Source organism: Trachypithecus francoisi, unplaced genomic scaffold, assembly GCF_009764315.1.
Source record: "Trachypithecus francoisi isolate TF-2019V2 unplaced genomic scaffold, Tfra_2.0 Lachesis_group11, whole genome shotgun sequence".
NCBI classification, from domain to species: domain Eukaryota; kingdom Metazoa; phylum Chordata; class Mammalia; order Primates; family Cercopithecidae; genus Trachypithecus; species Trachypithecus francoisi.
The window spans coordinates 78,661,801-78,681,336 of NW_022681456.1; the positions used below are offsets into that span (position 1 = coordinate 78,661,801).

General features: G+C 52.4%; 3 protein-coding genes across 4 annotated transcripts; 1 reads left to right on the plus strand and 2 right to left on the minus strand.

The window, feature by feature from the left end:
- The first annotated feature begins 298 nt into the window (after window positions 1-298).
- On the plus strand, window positions 299-4,057 carry CD63 (CD63 molecule). Its single transcript, XM_033221769.1, has 8 exons — window positions 299-557; window positions 1,155-1,231; window positions 2,170-2,358; window positions 2,550-2,624; window positions 2,719-2,814; window positions 3,241-3,381; window positions 3,607-3,690; window positions 3,877-4,057. Exons 2-8 carry the CDS (start codon window positions 1,166-1,168, stop codon window positions 3,940-3,942), a joined length of 717 nt encoding a protein of 238 aa, XP_033077660.1. The 5' UTR covers window positions 299-557; window positions 1,155-1,165; the 3' UTR covers window positions 3,943-4,057.
- A 1,044-nt stretch (window positions 4,058-5,101) lies between these two features.
- On the minus strand, window positions 5,102-9,897 carry RDH5 (retinol dehydrogenase 5). 2 transcript variants are annotated; one of them, XM_033221777.1, is made up of 5 exons: window positions 9,231-9,897; window positions 8,297-8,638; window positions 7,844-8,102; window positions 5,755-5,918; window positions 5,102-5,484 (listed from the first exon to the last, which is right to left on the minus strand). In XM_033221777.1, exons 2-5 carry the CDS (start codon window positions 8,604-8,606, stop codon window positions 5,261-5,263), a joined length of 957 nt encoding a protein of 318 aa, XP_033077668.1. In that variant the 5' UTR covers window positions 8,607-8,638; window positions 9,231-9,897; the 3' UTR covers window positions 5,102-5,260. The 2 variants fall into 2 exon arrangements, with proteins under 2 accessions (XP_033077668.1, XP_033077667.1); XM_033221776.1 differs by having other exon boundaries at window positions 8,297-8,643.
- A 151-nt stretch (window positions 9,898-10,048) lies between these two features.
- Window positions 10,049-13,837, minus strand: BLOC1S1 (biogenesis of lysosomal organelles complex 1 subunit 1). Its single transcript, XM_033221780.1, is given in 5 exon segments — window positions 10,049-10,253; window positions 10,529-10,661; window positions 12,741-12,813; window positions 13,551-13,655; window positions 13,658-13,837. Coding segments are annotated over 5 exon segments (459 nt in total). The 5' UTR covers window positions 13,695-13,837; the 3' UTR covers window positions 10,049-10,142.
- Between the last annotated feature and the right edge of the window lie 5,699 nt (window positions 13,838-19,536).

Below are 19,536 nucleotides of genomic sequence, written 5' to 3' on the forward strand. Positions count from 1 at the left end.
AGCTGTCTGCACAGTCGTATGGGGAGGGGGCTTGCACAGAGTTGGAGCCAGAGGACAGAGCTGGGCTACTGGAGAAGGATGGTGAAACCTTTCTCAGACCACCTTGTCACCCGGCCTCAGCTCTCCGACCCGGCGCTCAGAGGATAACTCTCACCCACCTCGTCCGCTTCTCGTAACCAGAGTGACCCAGGCTGCGCTCCGCCCTGCTCTCCTACCCCGAGCTGGCACGGAGGCGGGGCGCCAGAGGGGGGCCCCAGGCGCCCCGAGGTCTTGCCCTTGCGGCTCTCCGTTTGCGGGGGTGGGCGCCTTCTTCCGGGTAGGGGCCACGTGGCCCTGGCCGGGCGGGGGGCTCGGCCCACCCCGCGCCGGGCCCAGTGACTCAGGCCGCAGCTGTTCCCGCGTCACATGAGGGAGGCCGGCGGCCACTGGGCGGGGGAGGGGACCGTGGCTGGAGCCCGGGGCGGGGCCGCGCGGCAGGCGGGGCGGGAGCTGGGGGGCGCAGCTAGAGAGCCCCGGAGCCGCGGCGGGAGAGGAGCGCGCAGCCTTGGGGAGCCCAGGTGAGGCCGCGGGGCCCCGGCGGACTTCGGCGCGGGCTGGGAGAGACCACCGGCGGTCCCTTCCTCCAGGGCTCGCCCCAGGCCCGCGGAGACTCGCCCGGCGCTCTCCAGCCGCCCTCGAGCAACTTTGATTCGAACTTCCCTGGGCCTGGGCAGGGTGTGGCGGGGGTGCCGGCCGCACTTTTTTTTTTTGGTGGGCGGGAGGTCAGAGCCCAGGGGAAAGCGACTGGGGCAGGGGTCGGGGTAGGGCTGAAGACCGTTTCTCCCGGCTGGGTGTTGGGTGGGGACAGGGTGTTTGACGCCCGGAGACTGAAGGGCCGAGGGTCGGCGTCAGGCTCGAGCCCCTGCCGACGCCCTCGGATCTATCCTGCGCCCCAGAGGCGGCGGGGCGGGGTCCGGGCTTCTTGGCCGTCGCCCCCACCCCTCTCCTGCGGGTAGAGAGGGGGCTGGGAGACGTGGTTCCGACCGCGGGTTTCCGGGTGGGAGGGGCCGGGAATCGGGGCCGTGTAGGGAAGCCCTCGAGGGCCGGCCGGGAGCCCGGAAACCGAGGTCCCCCTTCGGCCAGTTTTAATCCCCCCGCCCTCGTCTCTGCCCCAGGCCCGGCAGCCATGGCGGTGGAAGGAGGAATGAAATGTGTGAAGTTCTTGCTCTACGTCCTCCTGCTGGCCTTTTGCGTGAGTGGCGAGGGGTCCTGGGGGGCGCGCCGGCAGGGTTCGGGGACACCTGGCTCCACAGTGGTGAGGGCTGAGGGAATAAGAATTAAGGCAGCTGGAGACCAGATGTGGAAAGAAAGCCAGGGAAAGACAGCGCGGCCACTCCCTCCTCCAGTTTTCCTGGACACCTGAGGCTTGTTTCCACCGAGAATGGCCATCCTGGGTGTGCAGCAACCCCTACCCCCATCCCTCCTGCCTGGCCCTTCCTGTCTGGTGACCCAACCACTTGTGATATGGGGCAGTGGGGCAACCAGCCAACCGCCTGATGCTATCGCCATGAGGCTTCCCTTTGCTCTCCCTTCTCCCCTCTCTTCCTCCCCACCCCCCTCATCCCTCTCCAGTCCCTCTCCCCCTTTCCGTCCTCCCAGCGCTTGGGGGTGAGGAAGGGCTCTGCCCACGTCAATTTGCTCCTGCCCTGGGCTCCTGGCTTGAGAGGCTACTGTTTGTCTAGGGAGGGGCACATCACTCTTGCCCCCTTTTCCTCTTCTCTTCTCCTGGCTTAACTGGCCAGAGGAACCTTAGTCACAGCTGATGCGCGTGGGGTGTGCACTGGAGGATAGTGAGGGAGCAGTTCTGGGAGAGAATTGAACTGGGAGTCCTGGAGGCCCTTAGAAAGCATTATTCTAGGTCAGAAATACGTGCCTTGGGGTCAAGGCTTTCTGGGAGGTCTTTGAATTTGGTCACGTCCCTGATTGAAGAGCTGGGAGGGGATCAAGGGAGGTGGGGGCAGGCAAGGATGGGTCATCCCCCTTCCCTACAGCCAAAGAAGTTCCCTGGAGGTGTGAGAATCTCTCCTCCGGATGGGGTCACGTCTGTGTCCTAGGTGTACCCCTTGCCCTCCACCACGGAGGACCACTGTGTTGTGGATCAGGCCTAATGCTCACCTGCTTTCCTCTTAGGCCTGTGCAGTGGGACTGATTGCTGTGGGTGTTGGGGCACAGCTTGTCCTGAGTCAAACCATAATCCAGGGGGCTACCCCTGGCTCTCTGTTGCCTGTGGTCATCATCGCAGTGGGTGTCTTCCTCTTCCTCGTGGCCTTTGTGGGCTGCTGCGGGGCCTGCAAGGAGAACTATTGTCTTATGATCACGGTGAGTGGGAGGCAGGACCAACATGGGTGGTCTGGGACTGCCAGAGCAACTTGGTTGGGGCTCAGGAAGGTGGGTGAGGTGAGGTGGGTGGGTAAGGAAGACCTTTGTGAGTGTCCAGGGACCGGCTATGCCAGGACGGGCCCCTGTAATGCATAGACTCCAAACCTGACTCCTGTCCTTTGCTCCTGCAGTTTGCCATCTTTCTGTCTCTTATCATGTTGGTGGAGGTGGCTGCAGCCATTGCTGGCTATGTGTTTAGAGATAAGGTAAGCAGGGAATAACGGGAAGGGCCTGCCTCAGCCTGGTCTGGGACCCAGGTGCTTGAATTCTGACGGCAGCAGTGCTCCTCCGTACCCTCAGGTGATGTCAGAGTTTAATAACAACTTCCGGCAGCAGATGGAGAATTACCCGAAAAACAACCACACTGCTTCGATCCTGGACAGGATGCAGGCAGATGTGAGTGGGGTTGCTGGGAGCAGGGGTGATGGGAATAGAGAATTCTCATCTCCACGGCTGGGTGTGGTGGCTCACACCTGTAATCTCAGCACTTTTGGAGGCCGAGGTGGGCAGATCACCTGAAGTCAGAAGTTTGAGACTAGCCTGGCCAACATGGCGAAACCCTGTCTCTACTAAAAATACAAAAATTAGCCAGGTGTGGTGGTGAGTGCCTGTAATCCCAGCTGCTCAGGAGGGTGAGGCAGGAGAATCGCTTGAACCTGGGAGGCAGAGGTTGCAGTGAGCTGAGATCAAGCCACCACACTCCAGTCTGGGCAACAGAGCAAGTCTGTCTCAAAAAAAAAAAAAAAAAGAATTCTCATCTCCATATTGATGGTGAAGGTTCACTTAACACCCTTCTTCTCCATATTTCTTCCCTCCCCCCAGTTTAAGTGCTGTGGGGCTGCTAACTACACAGATTGGGAGAAAATCCCTTCCATGTCGAAGAACCGAGTCCCTGACTCCTGCTGCATTAATGTCACTGTGGGCTGTGGGATTAATTTCAACGAGAAGGCGATCCATAAGGAGGTAGGGAGGAAACTGTGTATGGGACTTGGAAAACCTGGGAAATGTTTTAGAAGGTAAGAGACCCAGGATGGAGGTGGACAGCGTCAGGGATGGGGAGGGGATCTGGAAATGGTAAGGGTGGGGTGAAAGGTACCGGGGCAGGGAAGAGACTGATGGACCAGGGGAGGGGATTGGGGTGGGAAGTTTCTGATGGTGCTTTTATCCTTTGTGCCTGCCACCCTTCAGGGCTGTGTGGAGAAGATTGGGGGCTGGCTGAGGAAAAACGTGCTGGTGGTGGCTGCAGCAGCTCTTGGAATTGCTTTTGTCGAGGTAAGAGATAACCCTGAGAGAGGGCTGGGACTCAATCCAGGGTGCCTGGAGGATAGGGGCCAAGGGGAGGAGGGTGCTGAGCAGGAGGTACTGACCTGGGAGTGTGTGTTTGGAGTCTCTTGCATGGGTCTCGGGTAGCTGGCCCTTCTGACTCCTCTCCATCCCCATCCCCATCTTTCCTTCTAGGTTTTGGGAATTGTCTTTGCCTGCTGCCTTGTGAAGAGTATCAGAAGTGGCTACGAGGTGATGTAGGGGTCTGGTCTCCTCAGCCTCCTCATCTGGGGGAGTGGAATAGTATCCTCCAGGTTTTTCAATTAAACGGATTATTTTTTCAGACCGAAAAGAGAAATGGTCTGAGTTTGTCTTAGAGTGATGCTTGATTCCTTCCTTTCCTTACTCATGTTGCCTGTCCTCTGGGACCTTGCTGCATGTGTACTTCGAGAAGGTCTATTCTGGGGGGGTATTTGGGAAAGGACGACTTTGCTGAAGGTGTTGGTTGGACAGGCAGTGGGAAAAGTGAGGATCCAGAGACTGTAGTGCTTTCTGCCCCCTAGTCTTATGCTGCCAGGCTCACTATGAACATTCATGAAGCCATCTGCTGCGTAAGTCAAAGCAGCTCCCCAGAAAGGTCCCACCTGGGAGAGCCCAGCCCACATCTGCCTTGGACATCTTCCTGGCCTTCTGTGCACTGCTAAGGGCCCAGCACCTCCCTTCCTGGTCAATCCTCAAGGGATCCAGCTCCTGTTTTTTTTTTGAGACGGAGTCTTGCTTTGTCGCCCAGGCTGCAGTGCAGTGGTGCATCTCGGCTCACTGCAAGCTCTGCCTCCAGGGTTCACGCCATTCTCCTGCCTCAGCCTCCCAGTAGCTGGGACTACAGGCGCCTGCCACCACGCCCGGCTAATTTTTTGTATTTTTAGTAGAGACGGGGTTCCACCACGTTGGCCAGGATGGTCTCGATCTGACCTCGTGATCTGCCCACCTCGGCCTCCCAAAGTGCTGGCATTACAGGCGTGGGCCACCACGCCCGGCAGCTCCTTTCAAAGTGTGGTTAAGTTGCCTTGACACCTGTGTGGCCAGTGTCCTTAGCAGGAGAATTTACGTGAACATTGCCTTTTCTTCCATGGAAGCCACCCAGCGTGGCCCTGACCCCTCTTCATCACCTGCTCTTCTCCCCCAAGGAATATAAAGACCATTCCCAGTACAGACACTGAATTGCAACCTTACTCCCCTTCAGAAAATAAGGGAAACGTATCAAAGTGCCCTCTGATGGCCACTCCTCGAGGTGCAGCTGTAGATGTGAGGCAGTTCCTTGGCGCCCCACTGTGGGTGCTAGCTGTTTTGCAGGCACTAAACGGGCCACAGACCGTGAGCATGTCGGTTTGGCGTAGTTGGCACTTAAATGGGGTCAGCCTTCCACTGGGCACATTCATTTCTGCCCACCTTCTTTTTATTTTTTAAACAATACACTTTTGTTAGTGCTTATTTTGTGGCAGGCACCAGGCAGTACCAGGGTGGGGGCAGAAATAAAGTCCTTGCCCTTGAAAAACAATCTCTTGCTGGAAGGCTGGATTCAGTAGACCGCTTGGGCAGGCTTGGGAAGGATCCAGGTGAGCACAGCATCCACCAGGCTGGCTGGCAGGTAGGAGGCAGGCAGCCAGAGCAGCTTGGCATCCCAGCCTGGGCTGTAGCGGGTTCGGGGGTGTCGAGCAGTCAGGGCATGCTCCAGGCATTGGCTCACCTTGGTTAGGTCCGGGTCACAGATCAGGTTCATGATGCGCTGTTGCATTTTCAGGTCTGCACCCCATAGGTGGTTGCAATCAGTTTCCCTTCCCCACTCCAGCCCATCTTAGGTACTGTCTTCTGGGGCCCTGGGCTTGTCACCCTCAGTCCCCTCCTCAGTGTGGGGAGTGGGCAGGTTCCACATGGCCTGAGCACTCTTGTGGCATCCCATTCACCCTCAACCCTGCCCTGGGTGCCCCACCCACCTTCCAGCAGTCTTCTGCAGGACTGGCCTTTCTGGTACTCGTTTCCCTTCATGTGCCCTGTGTGGGCTTGGCTACTCACACTTGGTGAGGAAGGCCCCCCCATAGTGGGCCTGTGTGGCAGGAGGTAGCCGTGCCCAGCAGGCCTGCAGGGTTTTCTCCAGACTCTCCAGGTTGGTCACAGGGGTTCGGAAGAAGCCAGGCTCCACGATGGAGACTCGTATCCCAAAATGAGCCACATCCCGCCTAGAAGAGGGGCAGAGGGAAGTTGCTGGGTTCTTGCTCTATAGGGAGGGGACTTTGAGGGACATGGGTTGGGGAGCTGAGAAAGTTACCACAGACCAGGGACAAGAGTTTTGACGGAGATGCCTACTGCCCTGGGACAAGGGTCAAGTGGGGTAGAGGGAGGAAAGTATTTTTGAGGTTTGTTTTCTTTGATCTAGAGCAGGGGTCAGCACATTTTTTTCTTAAAGGGCCAGAGAGTTAATATTTTAAGCACAGCAGGCCAAGAAACAAAATTAATGATATTATCAGGTACTTATATAACAGTTTACAATGTAACCATTTAACAATCTAAAAACCATTATTAGCTTGTAGGCAGCTGGCCAGATCTGGCTTGAGTACTGAGTTTGCCAATTCCTGACCTAGAGGAACCCATTTCCTTGCTCCTGAAACACAGGGTTAAGCCCTGAGTGCTGGATATTGAAGGGTATAGTCTCATATTTGCTGGAGGGTAAGCTGATGGGGAAAGTGGGGATACATCCCATTGCTCTGGCACAGATGTAGAAATCCAAGTATAGGTAAGGAGCAGGAGGGGAAGGGAGAAAAAATCCAAGCATAAAGTATGTGTTCCAGTATGCAGTGGCTCACGCCTATAATCCCAACATTTTGGGAGGCCCAGGCGGAAGCATCACTTGAGGCCGGGAGTTTGAGACAAGTCTGGTCACCACAGCAAGACCCCATCTATAAAAAAAATACTAGCCAGGCATGCTGGCACGCGCCTGTGGTCTCAGCTACTCAGGAGGCTGAGGTGTAAGTATCGCTTGAGCTGCTTGAGCCTAGGAGTTTGAAGCTGCAGTGGGCTGTGACTGCACCATTGCACTCCATCCTGGATGACAACAAGGCCTTGTCTCAAAACTAAAAAAAAAAAGCGTGTGTTCCATGATGCTGCCTGGAAAATTCAGGCTGAGAGGGACAAAAGGAGATTATTTGCTGAGTGATGGTGACAAAGGCAGGCTTCCTTAGAAGGTGGACTAAGCTTAGGCGCCTTGTACTTCTGCTAAGAACTCAGGCCTTGGGCTGTGTGTGGTGGCTCACGCAGGTGGATCACCTGAGGTCAGGAGTTCGAAACCAGCCTGGCCAACATAGTGTAACCCTATCTCTACTACAAATACAAAAAAATTAGCTGGGAGTAGTGGTGGGTGCCTGTAATCCCAGCTAATTGGGAGGCTAAGGCAGGACAACTGCATGAACCTGAGAGGCAGGGGTTGCAGTGAGCTGAGATCTTGCCATTGCACTCCAGCCTAGGCAACAAGAGGAAAACTCTCAAACAAACAAGAAAACAAAAACCAAACAAAAAGAACTCAGGCCCTGCTCCCCTGTTGTCCTCATCATGTCTCCTTCATGCTCCCATGGAACTTTGAACCTTATTGTTTAAAGATGAGAGAGAGGCAAGGCCGGGTGTGGTGGCTCACATCTGTAATCCCAGCACTTTGGGAGGCCGAGGCGGGCAGATCGCGAGGTCAGGAGTTAGAGACCAACCTGGCCAACATAGTGAAACCCCATCTCTACTAAAAATACAAAAATTAGCCAGGCATGGTGGCACGGGCCTGTAGCCCCAGCTACTTGGGAGGCTGAGGCAGGAGAATCGCTTGAAACCGGGAGGCGGAGGTTGTGGTGAGCCAAGATCGCGCCACTGCACTCCAGCCTGGCGACAGAGTGAGACTCCATCACAAAAAACAAAAAACAAATGCGTTAAAAATGGGTAAAGAGAAGTAATCTACTTATGGTCACAAAGCTTACATAAGGGTGGGGTTTGAACTCATGAAGTCTAGCCTTAAACTGTCTTTTCTTAACTATTCCAATGTGCTGTATCTTAACCATCTCTGCTGGCCCATGTTTGTTGAGTGGGCTGCTCTTAGTCCTGGAACCCAGAGCCCTGTACCCCTCACCTCAGACTGTCAGAGAAGGCCTCCAGGCCAAATTTGGAGACACAGTAGCCCCCACCATTGGCTGCCAGGCGACCCAGGACGCTGGTGATGTTGATCACCCGGCCCCGGGCTTGCTGCAGCAGAGGCAGCAGGGCAAGGGTGACCCCGATGGGACCCATTGTGTTCACATTCAGCACCCGCTGGAAATCATCCCGGGTCAGCCATGGTGTGGGTCCGATGATACCAGCCACACCAGCATTATTCACCAGACCAAAAAGCCCTGTGGGGAGATGAGAAGGATGCTGGGGGTAGATAAGGCACTCCCACAGCCCCCTCTTCTTCCTGGGAGCATCTGAAAACTGCTCCTCCTCAAATAGTCCCTTTAGCTTACCACAGCCCTTGCAGGTGACTCCTGGGGTCACTGTGGGGATCAGGACACCCCACACCATATTCCTGGTGGTCTACCATACTTACCTGCTTCCTTAACATGCGTCTCCACCCACTTGGCTGCCTGCTGGACGCTCTGGGGATCAGTGATATCCAGCAGGGTAGTGTGGAGGCGGGAGGAGGCCACCCGCTGCAGGTCCTCGGCCCCAGAGGGGGTCAGGCAGCTGGCCAGGACTCGGAAGCCTCTCTGGTCCAGCTGCAGTGCCAGAAGGCGCCCAAAGCCTGAGTCACAGCCGGTGATGAAGACAAAGGCATCGCTGGCGGGCAGGCTCTGCCGGTCCCTGAGCAACCACAGCACTGCCCAGAGTAAGGCACCCAGCAGCAGAGGCAGCCACATAGCTGGAGCCCAAGTGACCTACAGGTGGCAGCCTAGGCTGGGCAGAAAAACTTGTCCAGTTTACTGCAGCCCTCAAGCCGTTTCCCCTAATACCTTCCCTAGCTGGAAGCATCTGGTGTGAGCATATTGAGAAATTATCTGGTTGGTAGATAATTGGCCAACTATGGCTCATCTGTGCAAAGCAAAGATGTGGGCAGACCCTGTATTTGTGGCTAATTTAACTAAAGCCACATGAGCCAGGTCCTGTGTACAGACCTGTTGTATGGAGCAGAGGCATCTTCTTGCTTGCCTCACACTTTCTCTCCTACTAAACCAGGGACACTGAACCTTCTATATGCAACCTGGGTCTTGTGTTTGGAATGATGTATAGGGCCAAGAACCCTGCATTTAGTCCTGGTGGCCTCAGATTTGCTGTGTGATGCTGAGCATCTCACTGTCTCTCTCAACCTATTTTCTCACCTACGAAACGGGGCTAAGACCCACCAGGTCCACCTCAGAGTTGTGGAGGATCAAAGGGGACAATGTGTGAGGAAGCATGTTAAAAGCTGAAAGTTTTGAGTTGGCAATACATGTAATATCTAGCTAGTCTTATCATAGTTCCCCCAGCTCCCAGTATCTACTTACCTCCTGGGGGGAAAGCTGGCAGGTACTACAGCACCCAAAGCTGATTCTTTTGCTTTTGTTTAAAGGACTCCTCCCAGTCTTCCCAGCCTCCCACACTAGCTACTGCTAAGGCCAAAGTCTGGAGTGGGTGGACTTGGATGCCAGGCGTATTAAGTGTATGTGTGACAGGGTGGGGATAGGGCTGGGGAGGAGGAGGAGCCAGGGAGGCTGGAGCTTGCTTGCCTGGCTGAAGCCAGGACTTGGCAGAGGCCAGATTTGCCTAGGCTCCCCCCACCCCTTGGCTGTCTTTCTCAGCCTGGGTTCCTGACCATCTATGTCATGGTCTCGGAGGAGGAGGGAGCTGTCAAGGATGGCAGCTGCACTGCTCTGTTGGTAATGGTTACTGGACCTGTCATCCCTCTCCCTTCTCAGCCCTGAAGCGCCCCCAGGAATTAATCTCCCACCTGGCTCAGACTCATGACACTGCTTAGTGTTAGCCTGGGAGAGGCCATGAGCACGTGGAGAGGCAGAGAGCCAGAGCTGGGGACCAGGCCTGTACCTTGCCTTGTTTCTCTTCTGTAGGAAATAAGTCCTGAATTAGGAAGCTTGGGGCAGGGCTACTAGGACCTTCTCTCAGGAGGGATGGGAACTCCCACCCTCTGCTTGCCTAACAGACACCTGCACAAACGCCATGGAGAAGAAGAGAGTTGGGACAGTAAGAGGAAGCTAGTTCCACCCTCTACCCAAAAGATACCTGTCCCTCAGGGAAACCACCTTTGAACCTTCCACTCCCACCCCCAACACAGGAGCTAGTAGCTCTTCGAAACACACCACAGAGAAATGGAGGCTTGTGTTTTATTCAAGGCTTGTCAGCCTCCTTCCTTCCCCCTGTGGGTGAGGTAGGAGGGATGGGGTCGGGGGAGGGAACAGGGGCTAGGAAGGGGCAGATTGCAGTTGCCCTTTGTAGACATATTCCAGTGCAGTGGCAATGGTGCGCATGTCCAGCTCGATGCTCCGAGCCCAGTTCTCCACATCCCCAATTTCCTGGGAAGGGGGAGAGGAGGTGGGAGCCCAGGAATCAGAATGGGTAGAGTATGGCTTCCAGTCTGGGGAATACGTTTTATTCATCTCCTGGAAAAGGCTTTACTTGGACCCACCAACTGCTTTTCTTTCTCTCTCTACCTTTTCTGACACTGGGGCTATAGATGGGGTTTCTGGGACCACCCTACTTCCTCCTTGACCTAAACCTGAGGTAAACTGACTGGAGGCAGCCAATGGAGACCCAGGATTGGGGTGGTGAGGTAGGGAGTATGGCCCACCTTGAGTGCCTGGTTGAAGTTCTCCACCATTCCGATCCACTGGCCTGTCTGCTTGGCAAATTGGGCAGCCTGGACCTGTAGGGTCTTCACCTCATGGTCCAGCTTTCTCTGGTTCATGTAGGCCTGGGCCACACTGAGGGGTTGGAGGAGGGAAGAGATGAGCTCACCCGGCTAGTTGGGGGTGGTCTCCAGGACCAATATTCCATTGCAGCAGTGGGAGTTCAGCCAAGAATCAGGGCTCATAATTTTGGCCATTTTTGGATGTGATGCAAATGACTACCAGTACATGCAAATAAACCCAGCTCCTTCCTCTCACTCCCAGGATTCCCAGGAGAGCCAAGCTCGGAGCTGACTAGAAACATACCAGCTCCAACCCCCAAAAAGGAGTTCCTGCAGCTGAGTGGGGGAAGGGAGGGAAAACCTGGAGTGATATCCCTGAGGAAAAAGCTGGGAGGGAAAAAGGGGCATGGAAAAACTGGGAAAATCCAGCAGGAGGGACACATCTGGCAGTGATTGGAAACCCAGGGATCTATGCAAGAAGTTGGAGAGGGAAATTGGGCCCCTCCCTGAAGCTGGGGTAGGATGGGAGCGCAAACCCCTCCCCAGAAACTCTGGGTCAAAAGAGGATATCCCAGGGGTTTCTCCTCAGCTCTCAGTTGCTCTTCCAAGCCTTCGCCCACACAGATCAAGGAACACACACACACACACACACACACACACACACACGCTCCCTCCCTTCTGTCTTAGACACTAGTTTTTCTTTTCAATCAAGGTATGGGCTGTGGTTACCATTACTACCATGGGGTTGGTGTCCCCAACCTTCTGCCAATGTTTTTTGCCCTCCTCCACCCCCGCAATAACTGTTCTCCTTTATTGGCTGCTGAATTTTTCACTTCCCACCCCAAAGCTCTAGTCAGCCAGGAGATTCCACATCCGGTGCCCCTACCCACTGGAATGTGTGGGGGCTAGAGCGGGGAAGGGGTTGGTGAGGGCTGAGGGAGTGGGCAGGACACCTGACAGGGGCCAAGATAGACTAAGCCTTTGTTTTCCTTTCCTGGGAATGAGGGGAGCTGTGGGCAGCAACACAAAACCCTTTCTAATCTGGCTTTGGCTTAGCTGCCCTCTAAGCTGAAAATGGGGTGGCCTCTAGCAAAGGAAAAGAAGAGGGAGAAGCCTGGGCCAATCTCACTAATGATGGGCACAGCAGAGCCCAGGAGGCATCAATGTGGGAGGGAGGAAGTGGGAGGGCAGACCCTGTCCCTTCTTTTTGGGAGACAGCTGGGTCACTGTCAAGGGTGGGGTAGGAACTGAAACAGACTCCCCTGAGAGTTCCTGAACTCCTGGTTTTCCCCATTGACCACCTGCTTCTATATTCACACTGAGTAAAGAGAGCTGCCTGGAGAGAAGGGAGATCAGAGGCCCCAACCACAACTTTCTTTTTCTCAACCTTCCCCCATGATGAATAATGAAGATGACCCCAGCCTCTGCATGGATCACTTGGATGACTCAGTCTCTGGATTCACACCAAGCTGCTCTACTTGACCTGGGGTGGAAGGTACCATACTGCCTTTCTTCCAACAGGCAGACTAGCAAATCATCATCTCTGCACGCTTCTGGGTCACTCAGGGTCAAGAGACAATGTTCTTTGCTTTCTCCCAAGTCTTTGGCTGTTACTGGCATTCTCATTTAGAGCTGGGGCAGGGTGTGGTCCCCAGAGACCCAGCAGGAGGGTAAGAGACAGCCTGGCTCTGCCATAGCTCCTGGAACAGGTTCTATTCTCACCACCACCAGCTGTGCCATCTCTTTCCTGCCAGCTGCTCCCCAGGCTTGCCAGAGGGTGGGAGGCAAGGAAAGGGTGGTAAGCTGTAATGAAGGAGGGTGCTCTCCCTCCTGCTGAAATGACAGCTGGACTTGGAAGGGTGAAGGGAGGTGGGCAGATGGCATCAAGTTGTAATGCCAGGGAAGTTAATGTGGGGAAGAGGAAATCTGGCTGCTTCTCTAACCACTGCAGCTGTTCCTCCCTTGCCCAGTGCTAGGACTCAGAGTTGACTCAAGTTTCTCTATGTAGAGCTGGGAGGGGCGGGGTAGGATAGGTGAATTAGTGGAACATCCCACCACTTCAACAGCGGTCTGAGGGCCAGACTGGCCAGTGCCTAAACTTGGGCGGGTTGGGGAAGGAGGAAACTGGTGTTGATGAGAAAGAGGTTCATACCCCACATTGAGGTGATCCACCAAAGCTTCTGTCAGGCAGGTCGCTGCAGTGATAGCCTCTCGCCTCCTCTTCTCTGGGGAGAGGGGGAAAAGGAATTGGAGGGGAGACTTGGGTTTTTGAGGGGTAGTGTTAAAGGTTCCTTACCCACCCATTACTATTTTGCTAGTTGCCGAAATTTCTTAACTAATCTCTGAATGCCGGAGCTGAAAAGGACCTTGCAAAACACAGCGCAACCTCTTTCATTTTAGAGATGAGGAAACTGGTACCCTGGGAGGGAAACGGACTCACTCAGGGACGCCAGGAAGTCAGCGGCAGCGCCCAGGACTCCCGACTCCCAGACACTCTTTCTCCACTATCTTGGCCGAAGAATCGGTAACTGCGAGATTCCAGCCCGGACTCAGGAAACAAATGCCCCACCTCCGTTCCGGGGGTTTCAGGCCTCCAAGAAGCCCATCTCTGGAGGGTTCCCCACACCCTCCTCCCTACAGAATCGCTCCTTCCTACCGCCAGGACGAGAGGCTCCCAGGGCCAATAAGCAGGGCGCTCCGGGGCAGGGGCGGGGCTGAGGTGCGGCAGGTCGGGGGTTAGGGGCGTTGTCGAGGGGACCGGAGTATTGCCCAAGGGACCAGAGCCAGTTGGCAAGGGAAAGGAGTTTCAAAAAAAAGCCGCCCTGAAATTCCCTCTCCCCCATGCCCGTTGCCCGCTAGCTAGCGTCCTTCCCTGGATATGGGTAGTCACTCGAGATCCAGGCTCCGGGCTGAAGCTAGGCCGCGGCCGGAAAGAAAACGGCCGACAGAATATTTGGCTCACCCTGTAGCTCCTTTCGTTCATTCTGCTTGGCCTGGTGTTCTTTTAGGAGGCGGGACAGCATGGTCACGTCGGGCTGGGGGCTGGGTACGCCGGGCCCCCTCTGGCTCGGAAGCTGGAACGCTCACCTCGGCTCCCCGGGGCCATGTCACGTGGCCGCTGTGTCACGTGAGGTTGGGAACCACCCTCTTTTGAGACGCTGGGTGAAAATCTTGGCGGAGAAGGGAGATAGAGGGTTGCGGAGGGCAGGCGAACTGTTTTCTTTATTGGGAGCTTACTTTTTGGTGAGTGTTGGAAGAAGTATTTTTTAATACTCATATTGCCAAGCCAGTTTTTAACATTTTCTGTGGCTCTCAGGCTTCGAGGGCTGGTGGTGCCAGGCCGTCTATCACCGTTTGGTTGTTGAGGGAGCAGAAGCTCCCTGTGCTCATTTAAATTATTCTCCTTCCCTCTCCTTACCTCCTGGCAGTGCTAGCTGGTTCTCAGTTGATTCCCAGTTCCTTCCCTCAGGGAGAGAATGCTTTCCTGTCTCTCCCAACCCTCTTTCTTCTCACTACCCCGCTGAAGTCTCCCAACTCTGGGTGATCATTGTAGAGAAGCATTTTAGGCACTTCAGACAGCCTCCTAGGGAGCTTGGCTAACTTGGCGAGCGGTGTGAATGTAGAATTTCATCTCTGTCCTTTTGTGGTCAGGAATGCGAACCCATTTCAGTCTTAGCAGAAGCTTAAGTGCTGTGCCAAAGTAAAAAGTAATTTATATAAGGCCTCTGTGAACTAAAAAGAAATGCTTCCGGGATTAACTCCAACGAGAACAAATATAAACATCATCAGCCTATTCTTGCTACTGGTACAATCTCTCTCGGTGCACTTTGCACTAACATGTTGGGTGACTTTGGGCAAGTTGCTTACCACTCTGGGTTCTAGTTTTCTCTTTAGTAAAACTAGGAGAAGGGATTGAATTAAATCGGTGGTTCTCAATCCTGGCTAAGCATTAGAATCTAAACATTAGAATCACAAAAATCACAAGGTTTATAAAAATGCCTTGATTAGCCGGGCGCGGTGGTTCACGCCTGTAATCCCAGCACTTTGGGGGGCCGAGACGGGTGTATCACGAGGTCAGGAGTTCCAGACCAGGCTGAACAACACGGTGAAACCCTGGCTCTGCTAAAGATACAAAAATACAAAAATTAGCCAGGCGTGGTGATGCGCGCCTGTAATCCCAGCTACTCAGGAGGCTGAGGCAGGAGAATCGGGAGAATCGCTTAAACCTGGGAGGCGGAGGTTTCAGTGAGCGGAGATCACACCACTGCACTCCAGCCTGGGTGACAGAGTGGGACTCTGTCTTAAAAAAAAAAAAGTCTTGATTCCAGACTAATTAAATAGAATCTAAGGAGTGGAGACCAAACATCACTGTGTGTGTGTGTGTGTGTGTGTGTGTGTGTGTGTATAATAATAATTATTATTATTATTTAGACAGAGTCTTGCTCTGTCCCCTACGCTGGAGTGCAGTGGCATGATCTCAGCTGACTGCAACCTCCGCCTCCCGGGTTCAAGCGATTCTCCTGCCTCAGCCTCCTGAGTAGCTGGGATTACAGGCGCGTGTCACCACGCCTGGCTAATTTTTGTATTTTTAGTAGAGACTGGGTTTCACCACGTTGGTCAGACTGGTCTCGAACTCCTGACCTCAGGTAATCCGCCTGCCTCGGCCTCCCAAAGTGCTGGGATTACAGGTGTGAGCTACCACGCCCGGCCTCATCAGTATATTTTAAAAGCTGTTCTGGTGATTCTAATGTGTATCCGGGGTTGAGACTCACTGGGCTAAACCATATCTAAAACTATTTCCAACTTTGGCATTCTCTCATTTTGTGATTCATTGGCATAGTTGAAGTTGACTTCATTATATTTACTTCCGGGGGGGGAGAAATGGGTGCTGATTGAGTTAGAAGAAAACATTCTTGAATTTTCTGAGTAAGATTTGAGAATTACTGATCAATGAATGATTCATTCAGCTATTTGCAGAATAGCATCCCAAATCCTGGGAGATGTGCAACTGTCAGAGGATTAGTGAGGAGAAGCACATGAAATGCTTAAGTGGTAGATAAAGCAAAACATTTTAAGTGCCAAAATAAAAATTATAATAAAAACGTGAGATACTGTGTGTATGCGTCTAAATTATATGTGTACTGTGCCTTCTTTTTAAACATTTCCTGAGGACTCATCAATCAAGGTCAAGCACTTTCCATGTATTAATTCATTTCATCCCTAGAACAGTTCTGTGAAATATTATTATGAGTATCCCGAATTTGCAGATGAAGAATCTGAGGTACAAGGCAGTTAAGTAATAGAGTTCATTCATGTAGAGCTAGGATACAAATCCAGGCTATCTGACTCCAGAGCCTGAGTATTACCACTGTATACTGCATACACCATAGTTGAGACCCCAGGAGGGTAGACCCAGAGCACTTTTCTGGGAATCTCCGTATCTCTAATCATTACACCCCTCTAGCTTGCTGGGCATGAGCTGTAGGGAATCCTGGCAGGGGAGGAGTGTTTGGAAAGAGGCTCTGCTCCAGAGAAGGGCTAATCAATAGAAGCGGGAAGAGTGAGAACATCACAGGGCAGGCTGGCGCAGTCCTTCCCCCTCTCTGGCTCCAGCTTCCAACTGCAGTGAGCAAGCAAAATAGAGGCAGATTGGAAATGCCTGGTGCCTCACCTCCAGAGCTGTGGGGCCTGGGAGAGAAGGACATGGGTTGGAAGTGTCAAGATAATGGTGACATGGGATAAGTGAAACAGAGGGTGAGGGCTAATGTGGGGGGTTGGTGTTGGGGGGCTTTCAAGGGTGAGTCTAAATGTTAAGATTAGGCCGACTCAGGGAGAGTGTCAGGCCCATCCTGTATTACCCTCACCCTTCTTGGCACAACTGCTTGACATTTTCACAATCGGTATAGAGAATGCCAGGATTCTGCAGACATTAACCTCTCCCTCCTCTCCCGCACACTGGCTGTTCCTTCGCCCTAGAGCGGAGCAGAGGACATGGGGTATCTGTATCTAGCGTCCCCATCTGATCTTTCTAGGGTTATCCTTCATCTGTTCTTTTTCTGGGCCTTTATTATTCTCTGTTTAACCTTAGTTTCTGCTGCGGTTGAAGCTCAGCTTCACTTGTCCTTGGTAGAGATGGACACAATTCACATACATATCTATCTGGAGGATGACTCTTGAAATTTGAAGTCTCTGCTCACCTCTCCTTAACAATTTCCTACTCAGATTATTTTCCCTTAGACTGAATGAATGCAACTCCACAGTCATCACTCATTTCCCTCTTCTTTTGAGGTCTCTTTCAGAGTTAGCTTTAATTAGCAAGCTCCAAACTGACTGGCTTGGCCAAAGAGGGCTGGAAGCTGCTGAGTTGTTAGGGGTTGGATGAGGACTGAGGCAGGACACAGAGTGAGTAGAGAAGGCTTCACATACTGGAAATCTGGCTGGGCTTCAAGAGAGGGGGTTGTTGGTGGTGTGGCTAAGTTCCAAATGTTGGCCTGAAGCCAGTGCTCAAAGAAAAGGGGCCCTCAAGACAGTCTAAATGGCTGTCTTTGGTGAGTGACCTCCTAGTCCTTCTCAAGTGTAAGGGTTTCTTTTGGATCCTCAAAGACCAGAGCAGTCAAGCTGTTTCCCCACTGAATGCCCTCCATCACATTTATGTTCTTTTCCTCCCGGCCACTCCCATAGTTCAAGCTTTGACTACAACCAGAATTCAGAGGCAGGCAGAAGGATTCTGGTGCTGGAGAGGCAAGTGAAGTGAAAAAGTCCTCACGGTGTGCGTGTTGGGATGGAAAAGCCTGACCCTGGGACATAAGCTCCAAGCCTCTGTTGCCAGATGAGGTGGAGAGAGAAGTTAGCCCTGAAGTGTGTGTTCTGGAAGTGTTTGCTTGTAAGCTAGAGACAACAGGTGCAAAAAGTGTGATTTGAGAGAGCTGAAAAATACTGATCTCAAATGGAAGGGAAGGAGATGTTAAAAAGGGAAGGAGCTGGAGAAAACCTCAGCTTCCAGTCATACAAGAGCTAAAGGGCTAAAATCTTGGCTGGATCTGGACATTTCTCAACTTCCAAAATTTTGGAAATTTTTATAAAAATTATTAATCTTTCATTTTTAAATTAAATTAAATTTATTTTAAAAATTTAGTTTATCAGTCATACTAGCCACATTTCTTTTTCTTTTCTTTTCTTTTTTTTTTTTTTTGAGACAGAGTCTCACTCTGTTGCCCAGGCTGAAGTACAGTGGATTAATCTATTCCATGGAGTGGAGTGGATAATCGATTCCATGGATTATCATTTTACTTTGTTAATGGTATCCTTAGAAGCACAAAAAATTTTAATTTTTTTTTTTTTTGGAGACAGAGTCTCACTCTGTCCCCCAGGCTGGAGTGCGGTGGTGCTATCTCTGCTCACTGCAGCCTCTGCCTTGCGGGTTCAAGCGATTCTTGTGCCTCAGCCTCCTGAGTAGCTGGGATTACAGGCGTGTGCCACCATGCCCGGCTGATTTTTGTGTTTTTTTTTTTTTGAGATAGAGTCTTGCCCTGTTGCCCAGGCTGGAGTGCAGTGGCACAATCTCTGCTCACTGCAAGCTCTGCCTCCCAGGTTCACACCATTCTCCTGCCTCAGCCTCCCGAGTAGCTGGGACTACAGGTGCCCACCACCACGCCCGGCTAATTTTTCGTATTTTTAGTAGAGATGGGGTTTCACCGTGTTAGCCAGGATGGTCTTGATCTCCTGACCTCGTGATCCTCCCACCTCGGCCTCCCAAAGTGCTGGAATTACAGGCGTGAGCCACTGCGCCCGGCCTGATTTTTGTATTTTAATAGAGATGGGTTTTTGTCATATTGGCCAGGCTGGTCTCAAACTCCTGACCTCAAGTGATCCGCCTCCCTTCCTCCCAAAGTGCTGGGATTACAGGTGTGAGCCACCATGTCTGGCTTGGAAATTATTTTGAAATAATTATAGAGGAAGTTGCAAAAATAGCACATGAAATCTTGTGTACCCTTCACTCAATTTCCCCTGATGACGACATCTTATATAACTGTAGCACAAAATTAAAACCAAAAAGTTGATATTGGTACAGTATTGTTAACTGGCCTGCAGGCCTTACTCAGTTTTCACCATTTTTTACATGCATTTATTTGTTTGTTTGTAGTTCTGTGCAGTTTTATATCATGTATAGATTTGGATAATCACCACCATAATCAAGATACAAAACCCATCACCACAAAGGAACCCTCTTGTGCTATTCCTTTGTATTTGTCCCCACCCCCTCCCTCCTTGTCCCCTGGCAACCAGTAATCTGCTCTTCATCTCTATAGTTTTGTCATTTTGAGAATGATATGCAAGTGGAATAATACAGTTTCAGCATTTTTTGTTTGGAGACAGGGTCTCACTCTATCGCCCAGGCTGGAGTGCAGTGGCAATATCACGGCTTACTGAAGCCTTGACCTCCTGGGCTCAAGCGATGATCCCACCTAGCCTCCTGAGTAGCTGGGACCACAGATTTGACTAATTTTTGTATTTTTTGTAGAGATGGGGGTCTCCCTATGTTGCCCAGGCTGGTCTCCAACTCCTGGGCTCAAGTGATCCTCATGCCTTGGCCTCTCAAAGTGGTGGGATTACAGGCATAAGCCACCGTGCCCAGCTCAGCATTAGTTTTTAATTTAACTAATTCCTAAGTTCTTGACTGAAATACAAGAAGTTCTCTAACAGTTTATTTGTTTTAATATTGAGCTTACCCCATTCTCTGGATCCTTCTAGTTTCTTTTTTTTTTCTTTTTTTCTGAGATGGAGTCTCCATGACCCAGGCTGGAGTGCAGTGGTGCCATCTCAGCTCACTGCAACCTCCACCTCCTGGGTTCAAGTGATTCTCGTGCCTCAGTCTCCAGAGTAGCTGGGATTACAGGCATCCGCCACCACACCCGGCTAATTTTTGTATTTTTAGTAGAGACAGGGTT

Coding starts and splice junctions, on each gene's coding strand:
- RDH5 (XM_033221777.1), bottom strand. CDS start 8,606: ATGTGGCTGCCTCTGCTGCTGGGTGCCTTACTCTGGGCAGTGCTGTGG. Junction 8,103..8,296: donor GACGCATGTTAAGGAAGCAG/GTAAGTATGGTA, acceptor ATCTCCCCACAG/GGCTTTTTGGTCTGGTGAAT. Junction 5,919..7,843: donor GCCTTCTCTGACAGTCTGAG/GTGAGGGGTACA, acceptor CCCCTCTTCTAG/GCGGGATGTGGCTCATTTTG.
- CD63 (XM_033221769.1), top strand. CDS start 1,166: ATGGCGGTGGAAGGAGGAATGAAATGTGTGAAGTTCTTGCTCTACGTC. Junction 2,625..2,718: donor GCTATGTGTTTAGAGATAAG/GTAAGCAGGGAA, acceptor CCGTACCCTCAG/GTGATGTCAGAGTTTAATAA. Junction 3,382..3,606: donor AGAAGGCGATCCATAAGGAG/GTAGGGAGGAAA, acceptor GCCACCCTTCAG/GGCTGTGTGGAGAAGATTGG.